General features: G+C 36.8%; 1 protein-coding gene across 2 annotated transcripts in view; it reads left to right on the forward strand.

The window, feature by feature from the left end:
* Nucleotides 1-19,589, forward strand: part of Nubpl (NUBP iron-sulfur cluster assembly factor, mitochondrial) — a 220,715-nt gene that overhangs the window by 38,761 nt on the left and 162,365 nt on the right. For both annotated transcript variants that reach the window (XM_026413836.2, XM_026413846.2), the window contains exon 4: nucleotides 11,757-11,847. In XM_026413836.2, the coding sequence (XP_026269621.1) occupies nucleotides 11,757-11,847 (91 nt within the window). The remainder of the gene's footprint in view (nucleotides 1-11,756; nucleotides 11,848-19,589) is intronic.

A 19,589-nucleotide genomic window follows, 5' to 3' on the forward strand; every position in this document is an offset into this window, starting at 1 on the left:
TTTATCTAGGGGAAGCGGCCACTATTCCACCCATACTGGAGGGCCCGGAAGCCATTGAATGGTGGGGACCGTAGGAACAGTGGCCTCTAGGTTTGGGGGTGAGGCTTCACACGGAGTGCAGGAGCATTCTGCCTCGATGTCTCAAAAAGTGGATCCCCCCTGGTAATTGCTAAGGGGACCTGATAGGCCAAACTGTTGCTGGTACTCCTCTTCCTCTAGGATATCATCATATATCCCTTTGTGATCTGTGGTGATGAACACCTCAGCTACCCCCAAAATATCCTGTTCCAGCAGATTAGCTGTCAGGCCAGATGCCACCAGAGGGCGTACCTCTCCCTGACTACTATCCACATCCTTCCAAGTAAGCCAATCCTTGGTTTCTTCAGACCTTGTATCAACCCCCACCCCAATAACTGAGGTCCGGGAATCAGCTTCCTTTGTGGGGGGACCTCCTCTTTCCTTAATACTGTCCAATCTGCTCTAATGTCAGTCAAGCACCGGAACTTTTTCCCTGCTATGAAGATATCCATTTTTGGCCTAATTCCCAGGATTATTGGGACTGTCCAGTGGGCCCTAGGTGGGTCACTAGGAGGAGCACCTCCTTTGGGTGACAGGGCTGGAGGGTGCCCTGTTATTAGTTTAAAGGCTTCCCCTCAATATCAAATTTGGATTTACAATCCCTCCCCCAATGGAATCCTTTTCTACATTGGGGGCTAGTCATCTTAGGCGGAGTTTGCCCCTTAGTCTGGCCTAAGGGACATCCCTGCGGGGCACCGGGTCTTATTTGGCCTGTAGGTCACTCTCTTGAAGTGGCCCTGTTTCCACACCCATAACAAACCCCTTTCCCGGCGCCACTGGAAGAGGCGAGGACAGTAGTAAGGGCCTCAGCAAGTGAAGCCCTTTGGGCCTGCCAGGCTGCGACCAGCGACTGGTTGGTGGGCCTGAGAACTGACATCCATAGGGGCCACTATCCACCTCCCCATAGATCTGTCCTTCATCCCCGCATAGGCTAGTTCGTGGACTGTGGTCATCTCCTCCCAGACCAGCATCTTGACAAACTGGTCCTGAAGGGGCCCTGGGGGGAATTTCCTTTGGAGGCTCTTTTCCACCCTCTCAATGAAGGTGGCAAGATCCTCGGTAGCCCTCTGAGTAATTCCTGCTACCAGGGGCTTTGAAGGGTCTTCCTCCAACTTTTTCCATGCCACCAGTCCTAAAGCCCAAACCTGCTCCTGGTAGGGGGCAGGGATAGCAGCCTGCTGAAGGCCTGTGGAAAATTGATCACTGGACCCGGCTGGTATCCCATAAGTTACAGGAACTGGGGGATTAACAGCCTGATTCCTCTCATGGTACTCCTCATTAAAAAATACACCATTTCAGGTACAGGGGACCAGGAAGCATATCCTTGGTTAAGTTTTTCCAGTCTTGGGTGGTACACTGTTGGTGGGCCAGATCCTGGAGGATGGTTCCAGCCCATGGTGAATTAGGTCCATCCTCAGAGATGGCCTTTTTGAGTTCTTTCAAATCTTGGGCCTCCCAGGGATACCATAAGGCCAGTCTATTGCCCCCAGGGTTAGTATTTACCAGGAAAGCCATACACAATGGGGATAAGTCATTGCTGGTCTTACAAGATGGCGGCTTAACTGGCTTTTCCGGGTTTGCACAAGATGGGAGAGAATTTCCACGGGGGGCGGGGTGACATGGCGGAGGCCGCTCCCCATCCTGGCTGTGTACCATGTGTTCCAGGACAGAAGCACTTGGTGTGGAATTCAGAGAACCAGGCCAAGGATCAAAAGGGTCTAGGATGCCATTGTCAGAGTGAGGCTTTAAGCCTTTCTCCTCCTGGGCAGTGAGAGGACTGACTCACCATGACCCAAGTCGCTCCTCAATAAGGGTTTCCCAAGCCAGGTCGCCCTTTGAGGTAGTGGTAGGAGGAGTAGGTGTCTTAAAAGGGTCTTTGCTGTCCCTAGATGTTCCTTTTGGGGACCAGGGGAGAAACAGGCTTTGAGGGCAGATAGGGTTGGGTAGATGCCCAGAGGGGGGTCCTCTCCCAGGTTAATCTCCCTCTTCCTTACCAATTGTTCTGCGCGGTCCCAGGTGGCCCAATCAAAAAGATTGGCAGCCACCAACCAGGGCGCAGCACGTGTCAAGGTTTCCCAGACCTTTTTGGCCTGGGCATCCGAGATCTCTAAACCTCGGCTTTTGAGCATGAATCTCAGCACTTTAAGAGCTGGGTTGTTCTGCCTACTGTGAGATTGCCCCATCTCTTCAGGGAGACCCTTACCTCAGAACTAGCTTGGCTTGGCTTGCCGATACTTTTACTTTTGGTGAACCGACTTCTTCATGTCCCTGTTTGGGCGCCAGATGTCGGGGTTTTTAGCCTTTGTTCCCTCCCCACCTGTGGGAGAGATGGGGAGAGCACGAAAGACCGGGACGAGCCAAGAAAGGAGAGGGCTGTCTGACAGCCCGCACCCAGCCCTCCCTCGCCGGAGGACAAACAGATGCGTCAGGGAGACCAGTCAAAGCAGGAGTTCATTTACTGAGAAAACACACACAGCTAATATAATATACAAGAGCCAATCAGGATAAAGGTCAGCAGGGTGGAGAGAGTTCACATGTACACCCATCCTACAGGCAGTAATGGGTGACACGAGCTGTCCACGAGGGTGGAAGGGTTCTGAGCCTATCCTAGAGGTGGTCCGATTTTTTTGTCACAACCCACAGTAATGCCTTCTGGCTGAGTGCCAGGCGCCATCCTAGCCATGTGCGGCCCCAGGACTGGGAAGCAGGTAGTAGCCAGCAAGTTAGGTTTCCTCTTTTCTGATGCAACATGACCCATATGTTACATCATGCCCTACAAACTTCTTCTTCCTTCCCCCTCCCCTTATTGTATCTCTGCATATCAAAGAAAACATTAGGCCTTTGTTTTTTTTTGAGATTGACTTATTTCACTTAGCATAATAGTTTCTAGATCCATCCATGTATCGGCAAATGCCATAATTTCATTCTTCTTTATGGCTGAGTTATATTCCATTCTGTGTACATATCACTTTTTCTTTATCATTCCTCTGTTGAAGGGCACCTTCGTTAGTTCCATAGCTTAGCTACTGTGAATTGAGCTGCTGTAAATGTTGATGTGACTGCATCACTGTAGTATGCTGATTTTAAATCCTTTGGGTATATTCCTGAGTAGGATAAGTGGGTCAAGTGGTGGTTCCATTCCAAGTACAAAATTAGATTTCTTCTTATTGTAGATGATTGTTGCTGATCCTGCCCTTGAAAGGAAAACACACACACACACACACACACACACACACACACACACACACACACACAAAACAATAAAACTTCTGTGTATCCCTTTCATATATGAAACCCTTTGTGATACTGTGGATTGAGCTCAGCAGAGCCTTGCACACTGGATTAAGCTCTCTACCACTGAACTACATCTCCAGGTTTGATTAACAGTTTTCATGCCATGATATGGCTTTAGTTTTAAAAGTTTTAAACAATGTATCTATTTTATCATATTTCATGTACTAGCCTACCATAACCATTGTTTGCACTAGATTTTCTTCCATGAAGTTCCATTTTTCTGGAGTTGAAATCAAAAGAAAAATGGAGATTTATTGTGTAAGATTTTCTGCAAAATCTTATGACCTTCTTCTTTAATACCAGAATATGTTTAAGCTTATATATATTGTCTGAGTCCTATAACTTTGCATATTATTATGGAAGTAATTAGGAGAGTCGATTTCCTGAAAGCATAGAATGTTAAAGCTTAAGAGGGGCCTTAGGGATTGTATAGTAGCCAATCCTGATATTCTTCAGAGGAACAAATGGTAGTTTGTTCATTCATTCACTCATTCAGCAAATATTTATTTACTTCTTACTATTCTAGGTGCTTGGGACTATCCCTGTCCTTATGAAGCTTATAGCAAATAGATAATTTCTGTCATAATTAAGTTAAATAGTATGTCAAAGGTGATAGCCTGGGATTAGGGGAAGAGGGAGTACTTGAGAATGAGTGTGGGTTTGTAATTTAAAATAGGGTGAACTATTGAAAAGATGACATTTGAGCAGAGACTTGAAGGAGATGAGAATATGCAGTGTGACTATCTAGGGGAAGAGTGTGTTGGGGAGAGGGCATAGCCAGTACAAAGTCCAATAAGTATGAAGATGCCTAGCTTACTATTTAATAGGAAGAAGGGCAATGTGACTTCTGAAGGGAGAAGTAGAATGGAGTAATAGATGATGAAAATTAATGCAATGAGGAGGCAGGAAGTTGGTGGGAAACTGGCTAGATGATCTGGGGTCTAGTGGGTAAGTGTTGTGAGGACTTTGGCTTTCACATGAATGAGATGAGGGAGTGGTGGCAATGAAGTGTTAAGTAGAACAACATAATATGACTTATGTTTTAACTGAATCATTCTGGCTGCTCTGTTCAGAAGAGATGCTGGGGTAGCATTTCTAGATTTAGCAAATGAAAATATAGGATGCCTTTTAAATTTGAATTGTAGTTTTACAATGAGTAATATTTTGTATACATAGGTTTCTTGACTATTCTTTCAATCATATGGCAGAATGCTCACTGCTTTTTTTTAAAAAAAACATTTAAAATAGAATCTCATCAAAGTTATTTTTGATAACTATATATTATTATTGCTGTGATTCTGCTGGTCCCAAGACTTAGGCTCATAGAGCACATTGTCATATCTTTCTTCTATTATCTGCATTTCTGTTTTTCACATTCTGGTCACCTTATATCCTAGAGTTTTGCACATACAGTTTGTTGGACCCCAGCTCAAACCTAATGAATCAGAATTTTTAGGATGGAATACGGATTCATAAGTGCTTACTTTTCTAGTTTTGTGTATATGAACAAAACATACAAAACTCCTTACCTTCCTAGAATTTACATTTTAGTGGGAGAAACACTAAACAAACAAATAAGTAAATGTATAGTATGTTGAATACTGATACAGATACTAAGAAGAAAGAAAAACTGGCGAGGAGAATAGAAGATGTCTCAATATAGGGGGGAGGGGATTGCAATTTTAGAGTGGCCAGTGAAGCCTTATTACATGATGATGTTTAGTTCTTGAAGGAAGTGAGTGAAACACCTGTGGGTATGGCAATGAAATGAAAGGTGGGAGGGTTGGGTAGGTGGGTTTTAGATTCCAGGCGAAAGCAATAGCAACTGCACGATCCTAAGGTAGAAGTGTGCCTGGCATGTTTAAGAAACTGTAGAAAAGCACTGTGTCTGGATTGGAATGAATGGTGGAGGATAGGAGATGATATAAGAGATAAAGACAAGTGGCTGATGATTGTTATTGTTCAGGGTTTATGGTAAGTTGGAGAAAGAATTGGGTCCTGGGCTCAGCTGTGGCTGTATCTCTGGGCCTCAGTTTCTTTATCACTAAAAAGTGAACAGAAGATTAAGGTGACCTCTTCGACTTCTTTCTCCTCTAAAATAAAATTTTAACTTATCATCTATTATTTTTCTTCCATTTATTCTTTTTGAGTACTTTTCATGGGCTTATCTGTAGTTTGTTCTAACCAGGCTGGTGAACTTTTCCCTTTATGCTGCCCTCGTTCTTCTTTCTTTCCTGAGTGAACTTGAAGATTTAGACAGTCCTTTGATTAACAGTAGGAGAGTGTTCTCTTATCAATTTGTTCAACCATTAGTTCTTCTGACAATCAGATCCTTATTTAATCCTAGCTAATAGAATTAGGAAACATGTTTTTCCTCTACTAAGAGAGTGAAATTCTTATGAATGACAGCTTGACGTGAAGAAAGGCAAAAAGAGAAGAAAGTCTTGAATCAACTCCAAATTTAATAAATACCAATTGCCAGTCCAAGATTAAATAGAATATAACATTTGAGGACTCATGGGAATCTTAGCTGGGTATTTCTATGGAAAGGACAACCTTTAGGTAGGTCTCAAAGAATATTTATTTAGATATAATTGGGTGGGAGTGCTCTAAGATGTTGTTTTGATGGGTTCTATTAGCAGACGACAGGGATAAAAGGAACATGTCATGAAGCTTTACAGTCTTCTTTAGGATAAATTCTGTTGGAAGAACAAAGCAGTATCAAAACTGTTGTTGGTTCCTTTGAAATCCGACACAAAAAAAGAAGACTTGTAGGCTCTCAAATTGCAGCTTTCATGCAGTAGTAATGAAACAGTATAATCATTCTGAATAATTCTGCCACCTTTTACAGCTTTCACAGGGTGTTATAAATTATAAAGCAACAAATCTAAAACTCTAAATGGTGTCTTGGAGTTTGATCTGTCTTGTTTTATGTAACCTGTTGGGTTTTGAGTACCGCTTGGGAGTCAGAAAAAGAGCATATTGTTAGACACCAACATATTAGGCTAAGTTTTTGATATAACATTGCTGTCATTAAAGATGACAGTCACATTTTTTAATAGTAAGTTTATAGTTATTTTTGCTAATAAAAATTTTCTTTTATTTGTTGTGTATTTGTAAGGCTTTTGTGGTGATTATTCTTTTGAGCCTGGATGAAATTAAAGATAAAAATTTCTAATTGAAACTTTCTTGACTAAATATAATTACTATGGGAAAAGTGAGGTGGAAAGAATTTATAAAACTAATCTAGTTAAATATCCAGCTGCATATATTTATTTATAGTCTTCTACCGTGTACATTTATTTTCCTATAGTGTAAAACTGTTTGGAAGTTTAAATTGGAAGACTATTTATACACTTAAAATAGGCACTTATTTAAAAATAATGGAGTAAATTATGATGAACAAATGAAGTGCATTTGGCAGCTTCTGAACATGATTTGATTCTAGACTTGAAAATCTGTTTAAGCTTATTTTTATAGCAATGTGATTGTATTGGTCCAGTTGCTGTGCCAATTCTTGAGAGCTTGTGTGGAGGTTCTAGTGGGAGAGTGCAGCTACGTGGACTAATGAATGGTCCTCCTTTATCAGGGAAGGTCTTCATCCTTTTAGACCTAGCGCAGTACTTCAGGGTGGACACACATGGAGTGGCAAGGGAGGAGGGAGATACCTGCCTAGCCAGCCAGACCAGCTGAATCAACTCTGGCAATCAATGTTGCAGCCAGATCACCATCACATCCAGCTGTGCCAATTATAAGCACAATATTACTTAATACCATAGGTGTTGGGTGATAATTTTATTCATGATATATAAAATCTGAGTAAGACATACTTAGTTCCTGGGAAACAGTCTGAAAAGTATACCATTGCTTATTTTTAAAAATTATCCAGTTAAGGATGAGGAATTTTTACTGAGATAGCTCCTCTCACACTAAAAGAGATGACTATTTGGGTAATTGAGTAACTTGCCTGTTTTTGTAAAGTTTTTTTTGGAACACAGCCATGCTGATTCATTTATGTATTGTTTACAGCTGCTTTGATGCTACAGTGGTGGTGTTGAGTAGTTGTTGTAGGTATCATATGATCTTCAAGGCTTGAAATATTTATTAGTTGATCCTTTAAGAAACATTTTGCTCTATATTTGGGTCTTTTGTAGTCAGATTGCATTAAAGTTCTGGTGGAGGTTAAAAAGTTTAATATTTTCATGTTTAATAATTCCCTATTCTGCCTCATCCTAAGAAAGAATACATAAAACAAAGCATAGTTATTATGAGTGTTAATGTTAATTTCTAGCTTGCTCATCCATAAGTAGATATGATACCACCTTGCAGTGTTGCTGTAAGGAGTAAATAGGAAATGTAAATAGAATGCTTAGATTAGTGTTTGGCAACCAGAAAGAATTTAGGCAATGGGGAGATATAATCAGGGAAAATCTTGATGTTTTTAGTTTCTGATTTGTCTGAACTAGCTGTGGACCCAGTTTATCCAGGGTCTCAATATAACATTGCTGATCAATTTCTCTTCATACTCTCTTCCTCCTTTCTTTCCTCTCCTCTCCTTCTCCCTGTCTTCATATTTTCTTCTCCTCTGTTTCCTTTTTGATATATATAGCATTGGAACTAAATTTGGGAAATTATTCCTAGAGAGAATTTGCAGAGAGCCTCAAACAGAATATTCTCAATTATTATTAGCTCCATTTTCTAGGAGGCAGAGGAACCCTAAAATCTTGGGGCCTCCCTCTCCTCCTTAATTTTTGTATAATAATGTATATTGGCAGCCATCCAGGTAGTATATATAAAATTCATTACTTTCATAGCAAATATTAGGGCAGATCTTTAGTTTTTTTCTTACACCATGGAACCAAGGATTTACCGTGAGGCATGTCTGATTTTCTTCTAGAAGGCAAGAGAGATGATAGATTATCCCTAAGATTTTAATGGCAACTTGAAGATCTAGTGATGATGAAACTGACAGTCATATTAGTTAGAACTCTTGGTTATTATTTTATGAAAAAATGAACTTAAAATGCTAAGTTAGGGTTGGGGTTGTGGCTCAGTGGCAGAGAGCCTGCCTGCTGTGTGTAAGGCACTGGGTTTGATCCTCAGCACCACATAAAGGTAAATAAATAAAATAAAGGTATTGTGTCCATCTATTAAAAAAAAAAGAAAGAAAAGCTAAGTTATTTTACTTCATAGCTCTTGTTAGAAGAGCAATTTGAAACTTTGGACTTAATCCCTTTGAGTAACTGTAAAATCAACATTGATATAAATAAGAGAAGAAAGAAAAATTATCTTAAAATACTTTTGTTTCTATTATTATTTATTATTATTTTGTGGTAGTTTTTAGTTGTAGATATCACAGAAAAGATACAAAATTCTAGGTTGACACAGTATCAGTAGACCTTTAGGTAATAGTGTTAACAATTTGCCATATTTTAAAAAGTTTTAGGTTCCTCATTTGAAATCTTATAATTCATAGTAAATTTAATTCTGTTTTAATCCAATTAAATTATCTTGTTTAGTAAATATGTCAGAATTTCTCATAGAATGTTCCAACCTGCCAATGTCTTGGCTGGGCACAGAATCACGAGCCACCACACACCTTGTAGATTCAAACAGCAATTCTTTATTCCTGAACTCATACTGGCCCTGTACAATCACGTTCTGGGGAAATCCCAGTTCTGCCGCACAATTCACGTCCCAAATACTTTCTGAATTCGAGAACTCAACGGGAACTCAGGCAGCAGGATCGCCCTATTCCCAGCAGGAATAACCTTCAACCTGGAACTTCCCTAAACCCAGATTGTCTTAAACCAGGAACGCCTTAAACCCAAATTATCCTAAACCGGGATACTTCCTAAAACCTGCAGGATACACCCTAAACCTGGATCCACCCTCGTCCTTGAGCAGGGTTACCTTTCTCAAACACACATGCAATGTCACAGCAAATTTCCAAGGCAAGTCCATTTAACATGGAGTGCGCTGGCAAGGAAATTTCGATGCGTCATTCCTACTTGGCAATGGCCCTCAGCACCAACCTTTTAAAATTGAGTATCTAAAGGCATTAGACCTAAATTTTATAAACTACCATCCATATTTAGTATATTTCCTATTTTCTCATTATTTTATAGTGAACCAAGATTTTGATATAGACAAGTATCAGTACCATTTTTCTCCTATGAGGACACTGAGTCACACAGAGAAACTATTTTTTTTTTTTAAGAATTGCAAGTTGTATCAGTGTAAAGTTAGAAAGGTAAATGTTGAATTTACCTTATGTATTTATAGGAACAGACAACAAAGTTTAAAAAATAATTTTGTGCCTTTAAATAGGTAGATAACATGAAAGACAAGGGATTGTTTCAGTTTTTTTTAAATTTGCTGAGAAATGAATAAAACATACTTCTCAAAAGAAGAAGTACAAATGACCAAAACTTATTATTTTTTTTTTTTAAATTAGAGCTTAATGGTTACACATAGTAGTTGGGTTCATCCTGACAAACCCTACATGCCCAATTATCTTAAAAAAAAATTCAACATCTCCAACCATCAGGAAAATGCTAATCAAAAACTACATTGAGATTTCTTCTCATTCCAGTCAGAGTAACAGTCATCAAGAACACAAATAGTGGGGCTGGGAATGTGGCTCAGGCGGTAGCACGTTCGTCTGGCATGCGTGCGGCCCGGGTTCAATCCTCAGCACCACATACCAACAAAGATGTTGTGTTCGCCAAGAACTAAAAAAAATAATAAATATTAAAAATTAAAAAAAAAAGAACACAAATAGCAATAAAGATGGCAAAGGATGCAGGAAAAGGGAACCCCTGTACACTGTTGGTGGGAATGTAAATTGGTATAGCTATTATGGACATCAGAATGGAGGTTCTTCAGACAACTAAAAATGAAACTCGCATGTGATCTAGCTGTATACCACTCCTCAGTATCTATCCATAAGAACTAAAGACAGCATACTTTAGAGATAACCTGTGTATATCTAAATGCATGATACAGTTATTGTAGCACAATTCAAAATAGCTAAGTTATAGATAGCCTAAGTGTCTGTCAGCAGATGAATGAATAAAAAATGTGGTATATATACACAATGGAGTTTTATTTAGCCAAAAAAGAACGAAATTATGTCATTTGCAGGAAAATGGATGGAACTGGGGAACATTACATTAAGTGAAATAAACCAGACTCAGAAAAGTGCCATATGTTTCTCTCATATGTGGAAACTAGAGGGAAAAAAAGAAAAAATAGGGTGAGAGATATCATGAAAATAGGAGGGAGACCATTAGGGTAGAGGAAGGGAAGGAGGGTCTAGGGAGAGGAAAAGTGAGCCAGGGGAGGTACTGGGGCATGAAATTGATTATCAAATTATGTTATATGTTTGTATGAATATGCCACAATTAAATCCCCTATTCTGTATAATTGATATGCACAATAAAATTAAAAAAAATTTTTTGCTAAGAGGTTCAGAGTTTTATCTTGGCAGGATATGTAGAGAGTGGGAGGAGAATTGTGAGACTTGGTGAAATATATAGTTAGTATTAGCATTATGGTTTCTTGTGGATGAGAAAGACTGATAATAGATTGATTTGGGGGAGAGGGAAAACAAGAAATACTTATTTTGGAATAATTAATTTTGTTTTCTGTTCCTTGATTAAGCTGCTGATTAACTGGCAGCTAGCAGAGACAAGTAAAGATATTCTTCCCTTTGGCACCTGGATAGGTTATCAAACAAAACAGTTTTTAGTTGTTTATGAATCCTCCAGATTCATAAACAGTCATGTTTGACTGTTTCTTATATGTAAGAGGTTATCTCTGTTATGTTGGCTAATATCCTTATTAGCACTGTATTTCTTTTATGCCAGATCTGCATTAGAAATTTCTCACTTACTTTGTGAAGGTCTTGTTTCCATGATCTTTTTTCATTTTGTATTCTTTGATGTGTTAGATGGATTTTCCAAAAGTTAAAGCTCCATCTTCTTGGGATTTTGTTGCCATAGTAAATCATTATTTTAGCTTTGTTTGTATTTTACTTCTTAGTTCTCAAAGTCATGCTTAGATCAAAAAGTCTTAATCATCTTGCATCTGTATGGGAGACTTACTACAAAACGTAAAGCTTATGGAGTAGATGGGAGACCTAAACTACAAAACATAAACATGTGGACTGGATTTTTCTAGACAGTTATCCAGAAGATATTAGTAAATCAAAATGTATACTCTTAGCAATTTATGCTTTCACTTAATGTTGCTTTGAATGTTTAGGTTATGATTTTGAAATATTTTACAAATTTTCTTTTCTGTAGACTGACTTATTACTGTGTGCTTTATCTTTGATGAAGAATGGGAATAATCTTATGGTAAATTCTTTTTTCTTACAGTCAAAGGCCATTGGTTTGTTAGATGTAGATGTGTATGGTCCTTCAATTCCAAAAATGATGAATCTGAAAGGAAATCCAGAATTATCACAAAGTAAGTAAGAAGAGATAAATATTATGATAAGACTTGGACTTTTATATAGTATCTACTAAGTGTCATAACTGTGCCAGATACCAAGTGTACATTATACATCATATAGTATAGTGATTTAGAAATCAGATATGCTACCACGCTATCTGGGTTTGCATCTCAGCTCTGGCACTGACTGTGTATCTATGAGTAAATTGTTTAGTCTTTTAGTACCTTGACTCCCTATGTGTAAAATAGGCTAACAATTGCTATGAGAATTAATATAAGTGTAATGTATTTGGTAAGTTCTGGCACATAGTAAATGATCAAATATGATAGATTTCCATCAGTCTCTTTCCATTAAATGTGTGGATGTATTGGAAATATTTGAATAGAAAATATATTTGGGTTAGGACAGATGAAAATTGTTTTCTTCAAACAGATTTTTATCAGATTTTTCCTAAAGCATTTTCACAGAAGCCCTAAGCACTGGTGCCATCAAGAGGAAGAAGTAATTTTTTGAACAAATCTTTTATATTTACTGTTTTTGTTATTACATTTTCTTGTAAGGCTATCAAATATAAATTTTAAGAATAAGAAAATTCTGTGATCAAAAAAATGAAAAATTGGAAAAACTGTTAATTTTTCTTGAAAAATTATTTTATGTCAAATTGGTTTAATAAAATTGATTTGTAATCATAATAAGAGGATACAGTTGAATAATTTTTTTTGGTTTCATATTGGGCTTCTTATTTTGCATGAGTCAGGGACAAAATGATCACATTTACTTATGGATATTTATTGGATTATCTATGTAATAGAAGTATTATTTTTGTTGTTCTTAAAAGTTATTTAGACATTGTCTGCTATTTTTGGTGCATTTGTTTGTGGTTTATTTGTGGAGTAAATTATAATGTTAAAATGTGGATAATTCAGTATGAGAAAGTGAAGTTCTCTGTAACATTCTGAAGAAAGCTTAAAGATCTAATGACTAAAATTAACTTTAGCAGTTGTTTTCTTGTTTCATGAAAATATATATTTAAAAAGCTGTTATTCTAGTTTCTTTGTCCTTGGCTTTTAGTGCAACACATACTTAGTTTGCAAATACATGACATGAGCCAAGTTGACAAACTTTCACAAAGGAGTAATGAATTTGTATACTATAAATGATAGAGTCCTTATGCCTATCTCTTGATTAAAGTTTTGTGAGAACTGGTGCATGCAGCCATGAGTGATGGCAGAACAGAGCCTCAGTGTCAGCCTTTTCTTAAGTAGTCTGTTCAGTCTATGCCAACGTAAATACTTGAAGTGAACTTTAATTTCTTTCTTCTTGTTTTACTGAAGCTTTAATCTTAAATTTGGTGTTTGCAAATTGGCTGCCATTAAGTAGGCTTTCTGGTAAAGATGAGATACTGGAAATCTTGGAAAGCATGCGGGAGGGGGGGGACCTTTTTTGTGCTGACATGCTGATCTTAAGTTCCTCAGGAAATAAATTGAATGATTTAGGCATTCACTCAAAAGAATGTGGATTTTTGAAAACCCAACTTATGAATTATTTTTGAACCTTAAGAAAACCTACTGCCATTATACTAATTGGCATCATTTTGACATTTTTCATTTTATCATGTTAATTTATTCTGTTACACTCTCTATTCCAGAAAACACAATGCAATGTAAAAATTACCTAATTTACAATAAAGAAAATCTGTGAATGACTTGTTTTCAGTAGTTCAGGTTTTAGGGAGATAGACCAGCTTTTAGGCATTCTTCTGTTCTTGGACTGAGCTGGACAACCTTAGAGGGAGTAGGACTTCAGCATTGTCTGCTTCTCTTCATTATTTAAATAGATTATGGTAATGCAGTTTTCATCAATTTGTTTATTTTAAAACTCCATGGTAGGGTTGATGGCTCTTACGTTTATTCACATTCTTTTCTCTATTTGAGGAAGTTGTAGAACAATTAGAAAATTTTGGAGAACATATATTTTACGATTATGACATTTTAGCCTTGATTATCAAGAGAGATTTTATATCTGATTTTAGCAAAATGAATTTAGTGATTGGAGAAGAAATTTAAGTTTATACTACTTTTGCATTCCTTAGGCGGAGAATGTTTCTATCAGCTTTAAAATGACAGTAGTGGTTTTTCTGTTAGCATACAAAATTTTGGTAATGGGAGGTCCAGCAGTTTGTAGTAAGGATATTATTATAGAAAAACATAAACTATTTGACATTGTATTAACTGCACACGACCAGTTGTTTCGGGAACCTAATAGAATTTAAAATAAAATCTATGTGTGGTTGGAGAAACTAGCATCTAAACCTGAATATAATCCCCTTCCCCTTTTGAAAACAAAAGAACAAATGCCAGTTCTTTCTATTTAAAATTTCAAAGTCATATAATATTCAAATTTTGTGTTATCTTGTTGCTGAACTATAATCCTTATAATTAATTGACTAGAAAGTTTTCAGTTGAAGTGGCAAATGAATATTAAATAATAGTTGTACTCACATGTATTGCTACATTCCACCAATGTAATGGTCTTTATTATAACCAGGTTGAGGGCTTTCACTAAGTGTTTTAGTCAGCTTTTTCACTGCTGCACCTAAAAGTTCTGACCTGCACAATTGTAGAGGAGGAAAATTTTATTTGGGGTCTCATGTTTCAGAGGTCTCAATCCATGGATAGCAGACTCCATTCCTCGGGACTCAAGATGAGGCTGAATATCATGGCAGAAGAGTGTGGCAGAGGGAAGCAGTTCACATGATGATCAGAAAGCAGAGAGAGATCTCCACTTGCTGGATACAAATATATACCCAAAAGGCATGCCCCCAATTCCCACCTCTTCAAGCCACACCCTACCACTTCAGTTACCACTCAGTTAATCCCTATCAGGGAATTAGTTTACTAATTGGGTTAAGATCTCACAACCCAGTCATTTATCCTCTGAACCTTCTTGCATTGTCTCACATGTGAGCTTTTGGGAAACACTTCACATCCAAACCATAACATTAACCATAACATTAAGCTTTCTAAAATGATTTACTGGTAGAAATCTTTGCTTTCTTTCATAGTTTTGTGATAATGTCACTTTAAGTATACTTGTGAATTTGTTACTAAGTTTTACTGAAGAGTGTCTTTTGAAGTACGGAGCTAATAAAGTAGGAAAATTTTGAGACCTTGTAAGAGAGCTTACTAAAATAGGGATGTCAAGCAGTTTTATTGGGGATGACACAGTGATTATTAATGATGAAATGTGAGACTTTTTTGAGTGGGATCCACATGTCCTTTCTATTGTTGTGAGATAGTAATTTTGCACTCATATTACAGTTTTATGCTTTAAGGAATTTAGCTTTTTTTTTTTTTTTTTCAGATTTAGGAATGCATAGTATGTGGCCTTGTGAGAATTTGTAGGAAATCAGCATCAGCAAATGACCTATTATAATAGCATCTGTCTCTGGTAAAACTATGAGGAAGGGACTAAGAGTTCTTAAAGGTAATTTTAGTGTGTACAGGATGAGAATCAACTCTAGTTATTCCTGAATTTACAACATTGTTTCCTGTCAGGGAAGAGATTTAGGGATGTTGGTGAAGTTTTTGATATGCATAGGTACATTTTAATCCAGTGTTTGGAGCTTCTAAAGCTTCTGATTTAGGATTTGCTTCTTTTGGCCATTGTCCTATGGACACTTTGATTTTATCTGATGCTATTTTACCTGATGTACTTGTGATGTACAGTGGTGATGGTAAGAAGTGATGGGATAGATATATAAGAGACTATGAGTAACACAAGGATGGGGAGAAAGATGACTGGCTATTAAATACAAAATAAAACCAAAGAGTCAAAGAGGTTTTAAGCTCAAAGAGGTTTTAAGCTCCAGGGACCAGAATACTAATGTCATTAATATAAATCCACAATGCATAAACAGACAGCTGATGTTCTTTTAGACATATTGACTGAAATACCAGTGGTACACAGAGGTATCTGGCAGATAGCTGCAAATGCAGGCTTATAACCTGGGATACGAACATACCTGGAAATAAGATATTTGGAAGCTGCTCCCCTAAAAGACTACTACACTCTAGAACTAAATTGAAACTGTGATATTGCTTCAATGAATAATAGTCAATGCTAAACATGGCCAGAAACATTAAGTTCCAAGAAGATATCACTAAATTTGGAAACAGTACATTTTTAAATGTCTTTGAGATAGCAATGCCGAATAAAATAATGAGCATAGAAACCAGAAGACTGTAGAAAAAGTAATAAGAGAGTGAGGTAGAAAGTATCATTAGTAAAGAAATACATCAGTAAATTATCATAATTTTGGGAGAAGATTTTGAGTTGTATTCCATAATCATAATGTTACAAAATGACTTTTCTTTGCTTTTCTGGATTCTCTTTTCATCCTGTTATACCTGGAATATTAAGTCAAGGTGATGTTAACATAATCAGGGGTTAAAGAAATCTTAAAAAGTTATTTTGCTCAGGCTTTCGGCACTTTAACCTTTGCAATATCTGAAACAAGGTTTATATTCTTTGGAGTGTCTCCTCAGTTTATTTTATCAAAGCAAAAGTCCATGCATCTCTCTATTCTGTTCATTGAATATGCTTGAACTAAATACCTTACCTAATGTGTGGTAAGACCCTTTCCCTTTTTCCTCTGACCTTCCTGAGATGAAGAATAGCCAGCCTCTTTAGATTTTTATTGCTCTATTACAGACTGTCTTAGCTCAAGACTGTAGCAAGTGAAGTCAGTGAAAGAATGCCTTGTTCAGCTTATATGTTGATAGCCATTGCCTGTTCAACTGTTCATTTTTTTCTATTTATTTGCCTTATGATGCTTTTGTTTTTTATAATGTCACATATTTTTGTTAATCTGTAGTTACTTTAATAATTTACTGGGTACTTTTAGTGGTATTTAACAAAACCTATAGTGCTTTCTTTCTTTGTTTTCTTTTTTGGTTAACAGAAAGCAAAGCATTTAAGAAGGAAATTAGTGTGGTGAAAGTAGGAAAATAAACTTTGAAGGTGTAAGTAGGGAGTATTCATTCATGAATTAGAAACTGCATAGTAATGATACTCTACTAAGAGCATAAGTAATAATAGTCTACCAAGAGCCATGAGAAGTTTTGATGGCCCAGATTTGAATAAAGCACATATATAGAAATAGAGTATAAAGAGAATCACAAGCTCATTCTTTGTTTACCTAACAATTATAAGTTCTTTTAATTTTTCTCATTTTTGGTGAGGCTAACTAGAGAGAAGATAAATTATATATACTATAAAGCATTTTAAAAATTAAAAAATATCGATGAAAGAGAACATCTTTCCCCCTTTTCTTTGGATTCCTTCTCTGATTTTATGTATATAATATGTATCCACACAGGGTATTAGATTGAAATGAGATATTGCTCATCAAGATTGGATAGATAATATCTATCCAATAGATAGATTGGTTATATCTATCTATTAAGGCATAAAAGTATAGGGTTTCTTCAGTAGTATTTGTGGTACTGACCCAGTGAGTCAATCTGTTCTTTCAAAGGGCAATTGTTACGAACTGGAGAAAATAGAATAGTGATGTTTTATTGGGAGACTTAGTTTAGCTACTAGCCTTCTCTAATTTTCATTTTGGAAACTATTAGCCTACTAGTTGTTATGAATTGTAGCATAAAATTATATTATCCGTTTTCATTTCATGAAAAGTGACAGAATTAAAAATCTTTAATGTTATCATTAGTGATTTTACTAATAGTTACCAATACCACCAGTATTATAAAGTCCTTCATAATCTGGTCCTAGCTGTCACCTAAACTCTAAAGTCTGTATTTCAAGCTTATTTTGTTACTCAGCGACCACCAGTCACAGGGACTCTTCTTCTATAACATACCCATCTCTCTGCTATTTCAGAGACCTCACATGCTTTATTCTCTTTGTTTTGAATGCCTTCTACTTCTTCTGCTCCCACTGTAATCATTCCAGTCATCAGGTCTTAGTTTCTTTTTTTTTTTTTTTGGTACTGGGGATTGAATTTAGGGGCACTCTGCCACTGAGCACATCCCTAGCCCTATTTCGTATTTTATTTAGAGACAGGGTCTAACTGAGTTGCTTAGCACCTTACCTTTGCTGACGCTGGCTTTGAACTTGTGATCTTCATGCCTCAGCCTCCCAAGCCTCTGGGATTACAGGTGTGCGCCACTACACCCGGCCAGGGCTTAGTTTTAACATTTCTTTTCTTTCTTTTTTAAAATTTAATTTTTTAAAATTTCTTACATACATGACAATAATGGAGTGCATTACAATCATAATTATCCATTCACAGCACAATTTTTCGTACCTCTGTATATAAAGTATGTTCATGCCAAATTATGCCATTATACATGAGCTCTCTTATTATTTTTTTTTGCATTACAATTCTTAATACACCTTTATGCCACAATTTATCATATCTCTGTTTGTATATAAGATATGTTGACACCAAATCATGTATGAAGATGTGAATTTAGTTTTAACATTTCTTATTCCATGGAGTCTTTCTGATTCTTCTACTTCCTTATCTCAATTGCAAGGATAGACTTTTTTGATATTATGTGTTTATATATTTTTAAACTACTGAAGGATGCAACATCCACAGAGTGGAGGCTTTTTGTTTGGTTTGTTTCTCTAATGCTTGGTATATAATATACATGCGTGCAATAAATCTTACTTGAATAAATGAATAACATCATTACTTCTTCATTTCATGTGTGTTGCTGCATAATTTTCTGCTTTGTATGTGTTAAATAACTTAATTTGATTTTTTTCTGAATAAGGCAGTTTAAATATATTATCTTCGTAGTGTTTTTTTTTTTTTTTTTTTTTTGTGTGTGTGTGTGTGTGTGTGTGTGTGTGCTGAGATTGGACCCTGGGCCTTGTGTACAGTACGCCATGTTCTATCACTGAGCTAATCTTAGCTCAGTAGTTAATTGTTGTGATATACTTGAGAAGCTATCTTATATTGCTCCACCACCCTGATGCTTTAAAAAAAGAAAAAGGAAAAAAATCTGTATGGTTACTAATTTGATTGTTGAGCATTATATTATATGGAATAAAATAATTTTTCAGGCTGTTTCCATATGCTAGGGTAATGCTAGTCTTATTTTATATTTTAGTTTTGAATTGTTTAGTATCGTTCTGCCCACTTATAGATAGGGTCCTTTGCAGCCTGAATTTTCACCATGATGAAAAACAATATTGTTGAGAATTCCAGGTCTGGGACTGTGAACAACTGTGAAAAAGAGAAGGAACTAAAAGGCCAATGTACCTCATTATTCTTTCCTCAGACCATCCTTATTGGTAGGCTAAAATAGTACAAGGAAACTAATATTAAGTCCTCTTTGAGAGTATTTATTCTTGAGATTAGTATTGTAATAGGTTAGGAGAAGTAGTGAGTGAGGAATCAGTGACAATAAGGTTTCAGTTTTATTCTGCTGCCTCTGAGGTTTTTCAGTTGAGGAAATGAAAGCAGAAATAGCAGCTTGAAGTTTAATGGGATAGGGATCTTCCTCGTAGTTTACAAACCACAAACTTTTCTGAAGTAATAGGTGTCTTAAACTGGCTTCCCCAGAAAGCAGAGCTCATGCACTTTAATTTTTTAGGTAGTGCAAAAGTGGAGTAAAGAAGGAAAGGAGGGAGAGCCAATATGAAAATGTGTTTTCAAACTAGCTATTGCTAAATAGGAGATTGCTTGACTGCCTGGGCCTATATAATCTTGTGCTATACC

This window comes from Urocitellus parryii, chromosome 6 (assembly GCF_045843805.1).
Source record: "Urocitellus parryii isolate mUroPar1 chromosome 6, mUroPar1.hap1, whole genome shotgun sequence".
In the NCBI taxonomy this organism is placed as follows: domain Eukaryota; kingdom Metazoa; phylum Chordata; class Mammalia; order Rodentia; family Sciuridae; genus Urocitellus; species Urocitellus parryii.